The sequence below is a fragment of the Sphaeramia orbicularis genome, chromosome 12 (assembly GCF_902148855.1).
Source record: "Sphaeramia orbicularis chromosome 12, fSphaOr1.1, whole genome shotgun sequence".
Lineage (NCBI taxonomy): Eukaryota > Metazoa > Chordata > Actinopteri > Kurtiformes > Apogonidae > Sphaeramia > Sphaeramia orbicularis.
The window spans coordinates 31965469-31978568 of NC_043968.1; the positions used below are offsets into that span (position 1 = coordinate 31965469).

Here is a 13100-nt window from a genome sequence, read left to right on the forward strand (position 1 = left end):
GTTCTAGTTCAGTTATCTGTGCATGGATCTCCCCCTACCTCCCCCCTCTCCCCCAGTCTCTCTCTATCTCTATCGCTCTCTCTTTTCTCCTCCTTTACTTTCTCGCTCTAACCCCAACTGGCCAAGGCAGACGGCCATCCTTCAGGAGTCTGGGTCTGCTCAAGGTTTCTGCTTTTAAAGGGAAGTTTTTCCTCGCCGCTGTCACCAGTCAGAAGTGTTTGCTCCTTGTTGAGCCGCATTATGTAACAAATTCCCATTATGTGATAAAAGTTCAAAATGTAACAAGAATGTCATGTCATCTTGTAATAAAGCCGCATTATGTAATAAACTGAAGCATTTTGTAATAAACTATGTCAACGCATTATATTGTAAATTTTTTCACATTATGTAGTAAGTTATTACAATTTGAGAAATTTATTACAAAATGTATTTGACACATTTTTATTTTAAAAAAAAATGTAATAACATGGTTCATGATGTAATAACAATCCAAATTAATATAATTTCAGAGCAATTTAGAAGAAATTAGTCACAAGAGCTACAGGAAATGTAATCAGAACTTTAACCACACAGTTTAAAGATTAATTTAGCACATTACATTTTCCTGAAAATAAAAATGTGTCAAGTGCATTTTGTAATAAATTTCTCAAATTGTAGTAACTTACTACATAATGCGAAAAAATTTACTACATAATGCACTGAGGTAGTTTATTACAAAATGCGTCAGTTTATTACATAATGCGGCTTTATTAAAAGATGACGTGACATTCTTATAACATTTTGAACTTTTATTACATAATGGAAATTTATTACATAATGCGGCTCAACACTCCTGGAGGATTCTGTTGGGTTTCTGTAAATTGGCTTAAAATTTGATTTGATTTGATTTGATCTATCTCCCCTTTATGTGAAGCACTTTGTAACATGTGGTTTTAAAAGTGCTATATAAATAAGGCTTTACTTCCTTCCTTCCTTCCTTCCTTCCTTCCTTCCTTACCTCCACCTGCTGTTCCTCTGTTGCAATGACGCCCCTTCTACCACGAGATGGCGCCATTGTTCCGTGTGCGTTCACTGCGCCGCATCAGCCACAACCACAAATTGGACATGTTGCGCACATCTTCCACGTTTTCACATGAGAGAACACCGGGGTCTGCTTCGATTGCCTGGTTTCTCAGTCCGCACAGCTTATCAAATTGTTATTACACAGCAGATGGGATGCGGTTCATTTATTTAATTCCATTCACCACAAAGAGCCGTGGCGCTATGGTTTTACAAGAAGGGGGTGGGTGGGGGGGCAAATCAATGGGCGCAGTAAAAATGGATTGAAGTTTAAGCAATTAAGCGTGTGGCGCACCGCCTGTGTGAGCATATTTTGATGACTTATTAATGTGTTCAGATAACCAAAGCTCTCTGTTGTGGAATCTATACATCCGATTGATCAGTAATAAACTTGATTGAAGAGGTGGACACTGCAGGACGACACTGGCGCAATTAGACGATGATTTGGTACCGGCGGATCCAGAGGGTTGGATGCGTATGGTAGAAACACACACATACACACACACACACACACACACACACTCACACACTCACACACACACCTAGGGAGTCATTTGCGCTTCATTTCGCTGCTGGAGTCGTGCGCTGTCCATTTCAGCACCACAACCGGATCTTTACAGGAGTCTGTGCGCGCGTCCGTGCCGTGGAGCTGCACGAGTGGACTTTCGCAGGGGGTGGTGGTGGTGATGGACTGTTGGATGTGTTTATGCGCAAAGTGCGGAAAAGCTAAGAGAGGAGTATGGATACAAATCAGGTGGGTTTTGGCGACGTTATTGATCATGAGTGACACATTCCGTCCATGATGAATTCCTCAGCTCTCTCTCTCTCTCTCTCTCTCTCTCTCTCTCTCTCTCTCTCTCTCTCTCTCTCTGTGACCATTCTTGGGTTTCGACTTCATCACACGCATCCTCCTGCTATTGTCTCCTATAAAACAAGTGCGAGGTCAATCATTTGAAAATTCACCCTCCATTGGACACGAAGAAGCACTTTTTTTTTTTTCTTCATTTAAAAAATTTTTTTTTTTTAACATTTTTTTTTTTTTACAGATCATCTCAATGTGATCGGTTTGCGGATGGTTCTGATTTCATCTAAATCCGTTTGCTGTTTTGTGTGGGGGGAAAAAAAACACATTAGACTCCAAGAGGACTGATATTTGGGAGGAAAAACTGCTGAGCTCCGCAAGGAAGTTGCCTGAGGCGGACAGGGACCCGTAGGAATCCGCTGGAGAGGCTGGAAACGAAGCTCTTCACCCTCACATTCAGTCGGATGAATCTGAATTTTCCAAGGTATCTGACATACTATTATATCGCATTTTTATTCATTCTTACTATTCCCTCATGCATCACCAACAACACCCCCCTCCATCCTCTGTGGGTGTTTTCTCTGTCTCCCACCCCCCCCTTTACATTCCTTTAATGATAGATTTTGGACATTTCTGGTGGCAAAAATATGCTGTTTTGCACCCCTCGTAAGGAAATAAGTGATTTTTTTTTTAAAGGTTTTTATTAATTTATGTGAGTGGCTTTTATGCAGTAGATGTTAGGTGAGTAAATGTTTTATCACCACATGGAAAGGGGTGTTAGTAACTCTATATTGCAAGCGTATAGATGATTAAAAAAATACTCATAGCATCATAGTTTTCCCCAAAAAATGAGATTGCAATGGTGTTTCTCTGTTTATACTGAGGATGGCACTGTCTTAATTAGGGTGCAATCTGAATAGCACCACTGCTGTACAGAAGCCTATAGGCTGCATAATGAGCATACACCCCAGACTTTGATCTCACAGTCTTATTTCAGAACCTGTGGGCTGTATTTTATCTGCAGACACATGACTTAATCACGTCAGTAGGATGTGTTTTTTAAATGATTCGTGAGCTGTGTATCTCTTAGCAATTGCCAGCTGTGATGTGATGAGCTTATCATGCATGTTCAGAAATAGAAAAAAATGTGTACACTTGTAGATAACATTCACGGGGATATTACTGCATTTGTCCAAAAGTCACAGATTTTATTTTTAGCATTAAAAATCTCATACGTGTCATTTATAATTATGTATTTCATGCACGTCTGTCCAAATTGTGATCATATAGTAAGCACGCACATCACTTATATTTATTTATTTAAGTGCAAGCTGCATTCATATGGGTGTGGGACAAAAGGAAAGGAAGTCACCATTTAGATCGTGACCGTGCAAAATGAAATATCACAGCAAAAGAAAAAAAAAAAATGCAGTGTTAAAGTGTGGTTGAGGAGGAGGAGAAGGGGGGGAGGGAAGCGATTGAGAAGATGATGAGTTTTGAATGAGAGGCGACAAAAAAAGTGGTGATAGAGAGACAGGGAGACACCGACTGCTATAGTTCAAAGACAAGATTCAGAGAAACACCTACTTAGAAAGAAGGAGGGAGGGAGAGAACAGGGGAGCAGGAAAAGCTATCACTTTCTGAAAAGAGCAGCACACTCCCCAGAGAGAAAAGGGAGGCCTGCAGAAGGGGATGTGACAGAGGAGAAGAAGGAGAGGAGGAGGAAGAGAAAGGAGAGAGGATGGATGGAAGAGAGAAGAACCAGAGGGAAATGAGGGAAGAAAGAGTGGAGCAAAGAATGGGTAACCCTCACCTGGACATCTGGGTATTAAAAAGAGTGATGAGCCAGCCACAGCCTCGTAAGGTTTAACCCGCTTCATCACTAAATATCAGCACCTTCTAATTATCAGAGCCTCCATCTAGGGCTGGGGTGTCAAACTTATTTTAGTTCAGTTCCACATTCAGCTACATTTGATCTGCAGTGGGCCGGACCAGTAAAAATAATAACATAATAATATATAAATAATGTCAACTCCGAACTTTTCTCTATATTTTACAGTGAAAAAAGTAAAATGAAACAATGAAAATGTTTACATCTACAAACTGTCCTTGTAAACAATGTGAATAACTTCAACAAACTGAAAGAATAAGTGTAATTTTAACAATATTCTTCCTCAGTTTATCATTTCCATATGTTCATTATAATGTACAGATCACAGTGGATCTACAAATACACAAAACATTTAGTATCAAGCAGAATATTGTTAATATATTGTTAAATATTGTTATTTTTCTAAAGACATTTCAGGTTTTTCACATTTGCTCAGGTTATTCACGTTTTTTTTGTGAAATTATACTTTGTTTTAGTGTAAATAAATTACAATATTTACATTTACAAAGAGAAAAATGTGGAGGTGTGAGTATTTATAGATTATTATGATAGAATTTTACTGGTCTGACCCACTGGAGACTGAATTGATCTGCATGTGAAACCTGAGCTAAAATGATTGTTCATTTCCTAATATCTATTTTTGCATTTCATAAATTCATCCCAAGGACCAGACTGGACCCTTTGGCGGGTCAGATTTGGCCCCCGGGCCGCATGTTTGACACCTGTGATCTAGGGGATAGTTATGCCTTTGTTTAGTCTTTTCTATCGCACCATAAAAGAAGCATAAATAAAATAAATAAATAATAATACTAATACCCTGACTGGTTCCTACCTTATTAAAAATGCCATGTAGTGACGTGCAGAACTGATACTGTTTAATGCTTCTCCATCATCCATACTGTGCTAATTCTTATTGAGCTTAAGTGTAAATGAGATATGAAACTTTTTTTTACTCTTTTTATTGAAATTAGAATAACAATATAACAAAGTCATATATAGTATCTAATATATGTGTTTCAGAACAAGAACACTACACCTGCACTCACATACACATATACACACAAAAAAAAAAAAAAGTGTGTGTGTGTGTGTGTGTGTGTGTGTGTGGGGTCTACTTACTTAATATTAAAGTAATCTATAAAGGGCTGCCAAATTGAATAAAATAACTTTACATTATGACATGAAATGGAATATGCTCAGAGCCCTGGTTCAGTCACGGGGAAAGACCAAAGACTAGAAACCCTTCTCAACTTTGTGATCCCTCTCTTGAGATGTTTGCATGTAACTGTGTCTTCAATGAATATTACAGTATTCCAGTTCATCACAAAGGTGCTCTTATTGGACTTCAGAGGTGGACTGGCTTAGCTCAAGTCTATGTGGGGTCGCCTGTTTCAGAATATACTATAAGAAGGGTTAGTTTTTGCCAAAAGGGGGCTGCAAAAGAGCATGATCTACAAAGCTGAAGGTGTGAGCCATATCAGATCCTATATCAACTCATTTTCATAAGCGTAGTTGTATAATTGTGTGTAATAAGGCTCAATAATAACGTCGATCCCACTATAACCCATGTCTGTATCATCTGAAGCCTGAATCTGAGGAAAAAGTGTTGAATAAACAATATCGCAGGAGTCCAATTCATAGGGCTAGTAGATGAATCAGGAATAACCTATATAACGTAGGGTTTTTAATCATAGCAGGGGCTTGGCTCTGTATGAGTGGCTTTGACCTAATTCCATTTAGAGTGGAGAGAAACTGATGAATTAATTGGGACAGAATCGAATTATAAATGGATTCATCGAGAGAGAGCGGCTCATGCTGTGATGAGATCTGAGCCCAAAACCTTTTAGGGGCTCTTGTGGGTGAAATTAGACAGGCCTGCTGAATATTTCCAAAGTTTTGTGAATGATGCCTTACTTTTAGAATGGGCTGTCCTTCTGTTTTCCCAACTTTATGATTATTCCAAATAGAGTCTGCACCATATAAGGGAAATCTGCACTGTATACTATCATTGTTCACTATTAAAACGATCATATGAAATACACAAATGTACCTTACAGTTGTTTTCGCTTAATAACTGACGACTAGATGGCATCTAATCGGCTCAGTGGTATCATGTATCCATCTGATGCATCAAATGGTCTCATGCTGAGTGTGACTATATGGTCTGTGTGACAGCTTTTCAGATAGTGTTAATCTCTTATGTCGTTATCATAGCGATGGTGAAAATACATCTAATTTAGCGGTCTGCAAAGTCAGATTTGATTTAATGCTTTTAGATGTGATTAAGAGCTGCTTTAAAGGTGCAGTGTGTGTTTTTTAGTGCCATCTAGTGGTAAACTAACAGACTGCAACCAGCTCTATGCACCCACCCTTATACCGTCCCGTCATGGCAGGAATATGTGCAAAAAAAGTGAGAAATACCCTCATTAGAGCCAGAGGTGTCCAATCCTGGTCCTCCAGATCTACTGTTCTGCATGTTTTAGACCTGGGGTGTCAAACTCATTTTCTTCCGGGGGCCACATTCAGCCCAATTTAATCTTAAGTGGACCGGACCAGTAAAATAATAGCATGATAGCCAATAAATAATGACAACTCCAAATTGTTTTAGTGCAAAAAATAACATCCAGTTATGCAAATATTTACATTTATAAACTATCTGAACAAAAAGGATGTGAATAAGCTGAAAAAAAAAGAAATTTGTGAAGAAATATAAGTACAGTTTGATCACTATTCTGTCTCAACTTATCATTTACACATATGCATTACAGAGCCGATCTACAAAGGCACAAAACATTTAGTAACAGGCAGAATATTGTTAAAATTGCACTTAATTTACTTCAGACATTTCAGGTTGTTCATATTTGTTCAGGTTATTCATATTTTATTGTTAAAGGATAGTTTGTAAATGTAAACATTTTCATAATTTAATGTGTTTTGCGCTAAATCAAAGAGAAAAAATGGTGTTGTCATTATTTATAGGTTATTATGATATTATTTTTGAGTTTGATGACCTAACTTGCACTTTGCAAATTCATCCCACGGGCTGGATTGGAACCTGTGGCGGGCTGGTTTTGGCCCACGGGCCGCATGTTTGACACCTGTGTTTCCCTCTTCTAGCACACCTGACAGTTGTTATCAGGCTTCTGCAGAGCTTGATGACAGGCTTATCATTTGTATCAGGTGTGTTGGAAGAGGGAATCATCTAAAACATGCAGGATACCGGCCCTCGAGGACCAGGATTGGACACCCCTGCTCTGGGCTTTGTAATTTAGGGCAGGGGGTCACCAATCCTGGTCCTCGAGGGCCGGTATCCTGCATGTTTTAGATGTGTCCTTCTTCCAGCACACCTGACGGTCGTTATCAGGCTTCTGCAGAGCTTGATGATAAGCTTATCATTTAAATTAGGCTTGTGTTGGAAGAGGGATACATCTGAAACATGCAGGATAGTAGCTCTCAAGGACCAAGGTTGGCGACCCCTGATTTAGGGGATTTTAACCCTCAAAGACCTAAACATCATCGGGCAACCAAAAGTAGGTACTGAACTAAAATGTTTAATAACTTTTGAACCATTAATCCTATCAGTATATTGAAATAATTCAGATAAAATGCAGTTTCTCAGCTTTTCACCGGCAAAAGATACAGTATGACCTATTTGGATGTTCAGAGGTTCTGTGGTGAACATAGAAACACCGTCATGTCCTTTAACCCATGTAGGTTGATAAATAGACTCTTGTTTTTAATGTTCTGTTAATGACATTAAAAATCTGATTATGTGGAGGTGACCAAAAAGCGTATGTGAATGGTTTGTGTTACAGAAAAAAAAGTGTGTTAACAAAGCAAAGGAAGCAGATTTAATTTAATTATTAGTTTGTAAAAAGGGGTGGGAGTCAATAAGTTATACTTCTTCCCACTCCTTTCTGAGCATAGAAAAATTTGGTTTGACCATGTTGTGTGATTCTTTGTTATCTGATGATTCTGTGTGCTTGAAATCAGACTACACTACTACTACTACTACTACTACTACATATTTTGCTGGACAAATGACATTTCTTTCAGTTTCATGTTTTCCGATGTAACCCTTGAACTTTCTCTCATCTTATATGAACATCTGCACTGTCAGTAAGTCAAATAATGAAAATTACCTGCTTTTCACTGAAAAATACAGAGGATAGTGTTATAATGAAGGGTGATAAATCACATAGGAGATGTGTGATGAAGAGAAAAATTAATTTTTGAATGGTTAACTCTGGTCCACACCCATCGTAGATGACGACAGTGCACCTTTTCACCCTCTATGAAAGTGAAAAAAATGGATAAGGAGAATTACATTATGAGTTGTTGCATGGCAGACAATGGGACAACCTGCTCCTTCTGGAGATATTAATGTCTCATTCTAAGGCAAAAAACCCCAAAACAAAACATAATGATTTTTCATTTCGAGATAGTTGTCCACTAATGAAAACATGATTATGAATATTTTATTCCATTTCTCCAGTTATATTACCTTAAATCCCCCCAAATCAGTTTACATTGCGGTTTAATGATGCATGGACACTTGCGTCATTGAACGGACTATTGACTAGACTGTTTGTGCTGAAAAACTATTATTCTAAGGAATGTAAACCACTGAATGAACTATGGAGCTAATTACCAGGCAAAACCGTATGAAATAGGCCATCTCAGCAAAGCTTGCGTGTATTGAGGTAAATGGGACACCTTCTAATGAAAAATTGTTTCACACGAGATGACCTAAATATGACGACATGATGGAACTACGTACATTTAGTCTTGAATAACACAGACGTGGGGCCGCCTTCAGTGTAGTATCTGATATACTTCTCTATTCAATTTTTAATTTCCAGAGGCTTGGATCCAAATGTTTGGATCTAAATGAGAAAATAAATCCCCAGGGCCCTAGCTAATGAAAGCACATTAGCACTCGTGTCATGTAGGAACCAACCAGTTTGTCACAACCGATTTTTGGTTCCCAGCTCAAACTAAGTTATAACACTTTTCAAGGATATGGCTGCCTAATGTGCAGCACAGTGGGTAGAGTATGACACTATTACTGCCACGGGTGGAGGTGCACTTCTCTGCAGTGGTGAAAGCAGAAATGGCATATCAACTTTTAATACTATTAACATAAAGAAATTGTATTAAATCTATGAACCTGTTGTGAATCTAAAGCGTGTGTGTGTGTGTGTGTGTGTAGAGCAGAGTGTAGTGGCTGTAATGTGTTCATTTAGCTGCAGCAGAAACAGCAGGTGTTTGAATGATGCAACACACTTGCTCCGAGGCGCTGCTCTGTGTCTTTTCTCTGGTGTCTCTGTTCCTCACATGGTTTCTGTCTGTCTCTCCTCCCCCGTCTCCATCTCTGTCTGTGTTTGACCATCTTTCTCTTTTTCTTCCTCTTCGTCCTCCTGTATCTGACTGTTCCTTTCCCTCATGTCTCCCCCCTCATAGTCTCTCCACTGCAGCAGGTAGTCTGTGCCTCTGTGTGAATAGCCCGAGGAGCTCGCCAAGGTTCTGTGCTGTCATTTTAACAGCTGTTCCACTCATCGATATGCCAAGAGATGACTGTGTGTGAGTGTTTATGTGTGTGCAGAGGTGATTACAGACTGATAGACTTTGGGTTTTCAATTATAGAATGGCAGTGCAAATTTTGACGGGTGTGGTGCCCGGGTGATTTTGTGTGTGTGTGTGTGTGTGTGTGTGTGTACAGGGGAATTGAGCATGTGGGTGTGTGTATTTGTCACTTGTTTTTGCTTATGCTTGACTGCATTCTTGCCTTGCCTGTAAGTGCTTTACACATGTTTGTCAGGTGGATGGAACATCCCTGTAGCAGCTTGATGTTCATATCACTTAGGTACTCAGACATTGTCCCTCTGTCTCTCCAACAGGCTCTACAGAAGATGTGACTTGTGGATTACTCTGCTCCGTAACTAGATCCCCGCCTCGTCACTGCCTCTTTGCTCTATAGCCTTCTCTTGATCACGTTGTCTCTTCTGGAATATGGTTCACTCATGGGGCTTGGCTAGCTCCCCTTTTGGGGTCTTCAACCCCTCCCTTCTTGACCAATAAGAGGCCCGACTTTTTACTTTTTCCACAAACAAATCCTCACTGTCGGAATATCCACCTCGAAGCCTGACGTACGCTCACTTTGGCTCTCTCGTTTGTTGATCATGGAACCACAGTGGAACCCGACTTCCTATCCGCAGGCTTCTTCTGCTGTCATCTTACTTGTGGCTACTTCCTGCACTTGGCTCCTCCCACCCGCTTCCCCTCAGCGAATTCCCACTGATCCCCAGGCGGCGCCAGAGTACGCTCACTCTATCCGACTGGATGGAGACATCATCCTTGGTGGATTATTCCCTGTGCACTCACGGGGAGACCGGGGTACACCCTGCGGGGAGCTGAAAAAGGAGAAAGGCATCCATCGCCTGGAGGCCATGATGTTCGCCATCGATCTGATCAACAAAGACCCTGAGCTGCTGCCTAACATCACCCTGGGGGCCCGAATCTTGGATACCTGCTCCAGAGACACCTATGCTCTGGAGCAGTCCCTGACCTTTGTGCAGGCCTTGATAGAAAGGGACGGCTCTGATGTCCGCTGTGCTAACGGAGACCCTCCCATCTTCACCAAGCCGGATAAAATTGTAGGTGTGATAGGAGCCGCTGCCAGCTCTGTGTCCATCATGGTGGCCAACATCCTGCGCCTGTTCAAGGTAAGACGTCACTCCTGAGTACCTCTCCTCCTTTATCCTCTCCTCATTTCTCCTCCTCCTCTCCTTTCCTCAATTCTCCTCTCCTCTCCTCATTTCTCCTCTCCTTTCCTCATTTCTCCTCTCCTCTCCTTGTTTCTCCTCTCCTCTCTTTGTTTCTCCTCTCCTCTCCTTGTTTCTCCTCTCCTCTCCTTGTTTCTCCTCTCCTCTCCTTGTTTCTCCTCTCCTCTCTTTGTTTCTCCTCTCCTCTCCTCTCCTTGTTTCTCCTCTCCTCTCCTTGTTTCTCCTCTCCTCTCCTCTCCTCTCCTCTCCTCTCCTCTCCTCTCCTCTCCTCTCCTCTCCTCTCCTCTCCTCTCCTCTCCTCGTTTCTCCTCTCCTCGTTTCTCCTCTCCTCTCCTCTCCTCTCCTCTCCTCTCCTCTCCTCTCCTCTCCTCTGTTTTTGTGTACAGTATATGTGTACATCAGTGCTATCAATTTAATTTGCCCTGGGCTTTGGCTTCCACAACACTCTGCCTTCTGAATGATTGCCACCACATGCGCGTTCACACAATCCCCTGTTACTCATCACCGCTGGCAAGATAAAGTTCAGTGATGACAACCAATTAAAATCTAGTCACTCTTCTCAGAGTTTTTAACAGCAGCTGCAGCAGCAGTAGTGCCACCCCGTCTTTTACTGACTGTGAGAGAGAAGGAGATGATCCTTTTAACATGCAAACTTACCTTTGGAAGCCTAAAGTGTGATTTTTATGTCCTGTGTTCATATGTGCATGAGTGTGAGAGAAGTGATGTGTCAAGATGTGTCAAGTGATGCTTGTGAGGGAGGACTTAGCATCTGTGTGTGTGTGAGTGTGTGTGAGTGTGTGAGTGTGTGTGTGTGTGTTTATGCTGTGGAGCTTAGATCATTCCTGGCTTGCGGTTGAGCCAAATAAAAATGGCTGCCAAACACGGGTATCAATTACTGCTGAAATCTGTCAACAGCCACTTCATTCACTGCAGAAACGTTTGTGTGTGCACATGTGTGTTAGGTAGGCTATCTTTTTGTGTTGGTGTGTTTTTGAGTACATGTGTGGGCCTAATTGAGCATCGTTATAAGTGCTCGTGTGTACGAACGGTGCAGCGTTTGTTTTATTTGTGTTGCTCATGTCGACGTCCTTGCAGAAGCACTATGACAGAGGATACTTGTATCTGTCTCCGTGTGTCGTTGCTGTTGCACGAGTGTGCTGAAGTGTGTATGTGTGTGGTGGCGTTGTCATCATTAGCTGAACAGGACTGATGGATAGCCGTATGATTATGAAATACGAGTCCAGTAATGACGCCCATGGCATTTCACATCCACGTCTATCCCACGCTTTTTACACATTGTGTGTGTGTGTGTGTGTGTGTGTGTATGGCCACACATTTTGTGTTTTCCTCCTAACAGGGATTCCATACTGTACATAAGTAAGAGAGCAAAGTGTGTGTGTCTTTGAACGCACTTGTTAACAACAGGCTCACGCTTTGAATGGAAGATTTGCATATTAAACAACAACAACAACTAAACATGATTTATGCCAGGATCTGTGACAGCAACAGCACTCGAACAGAGCGCTTTTCTGGCTCAGCGCTGCCTTGTTCTCATTTGCCTAATACGATTTAGAGCATTGTGTGTGCCTGTGAGCATGTGTTCCTTGGTGTGTCTATTGTATCAGGGAAGAAGCGATTTTTCTGTGAGTCCATGTATATATAACAGTATGTTTAGCTAAATGTGGCAACGATTGTCTGTGCGCATGCATGTATGTGGGAGACAACGCTCATAAGTTTTTAGTGCAGGGTGTGTATGTTTGTGTGACAGTATCAACACGGGGCCTGTGGCTGTGGTATTATATGACATAAGACTGTATATTCTCTCTACATGGTTTAACATGAATAATGCAGGGACTGAAAATAGTACAGAGGACACACACACACACACACACACACACATACACACACACACACTGCAATAAACATATGTCTTTTTTAAATGGGCTAATCTGACAGTGCCAGTCACAGCTAGTCGCCCACTCAACACGAGGGGCTCAGAAAGCAAACAGAGCCGAGACAGAGAGAAAAGAGTGTGTGTCTTTTAATCTCGTAGCAGACAAAAGAGATTCAAACAACAGATTGTGTGAAATATTCCACATCCAAATCCTCCAGAAAACACTCGCTATTTCTCACCCATTCTAACTTGGTGTTTCTTTTGTTACTGGTTTCTCTTTTGAAGATTTATCTTTAACTGTGTCTGCTTTGTGCCATGCTACAGACTGGAGAAAAGGGGATGACATAAGAGAGCCTCATAAGCAGCATTTTGAAGGACCTTTAATTTAATTTACTTCAAAAATAACTGAGCAAACAAGGACGTCAAAATATGGGGAGGTGACAATTCTGGCTCAAAAGAAAACGCATGGATGCTTGTTCGAACCAGTCGAGGGACTCAGATCACACCAGGAGTCCTAATGGATAAAATAGGTCATGGCCGTTACCAGGATGGAAATTTTCAGTTCATTCTAGAATAAATACATGGGTCCAAGGAGCGGTTATTTTATTTTAGGTTTAAAAGTGTAAAAGATTAGGCACAACTGAATGCAAAATGCTTTTCTTAAATAAG

General features: G+C 41.0%; 1 protein-coding gene across 2 annotated transcripts in view; it reads left to right on the plus strand.

Moving 5' to 3' along the window:
- The first annotated feature begins 1714 nt into the window (after nt 1-1714).
- The window catches only part of grm8a (glutamate receptor, metabotropic 8a), a 382630-nt gene continuing 371244 nt past the window's right edge, over nt 1715-13100 (plus strand). Inside the window, exons 1-3 of one of the 2 annotated variants that reach the window (XM_030150035.1) lie at nt 1715-1813; nt 2194-2345; nt 9653-10477. In XM_030150035.1, the coding sequence (XP_030005895.1) occupies nt 9935-10477 (543 nt within the window). In that variant the 5' untranslated portion in view covers nt 1715-1813; nt 2194-2345; nt 9653-9934. Of the gene's footprint in view, nt 1814-2055; nt 2346-9652; nt 10478-13100 lie in introns of those variants that run through there. The other variant, XM_030150036.1, reaches the window with a different exon arrangement.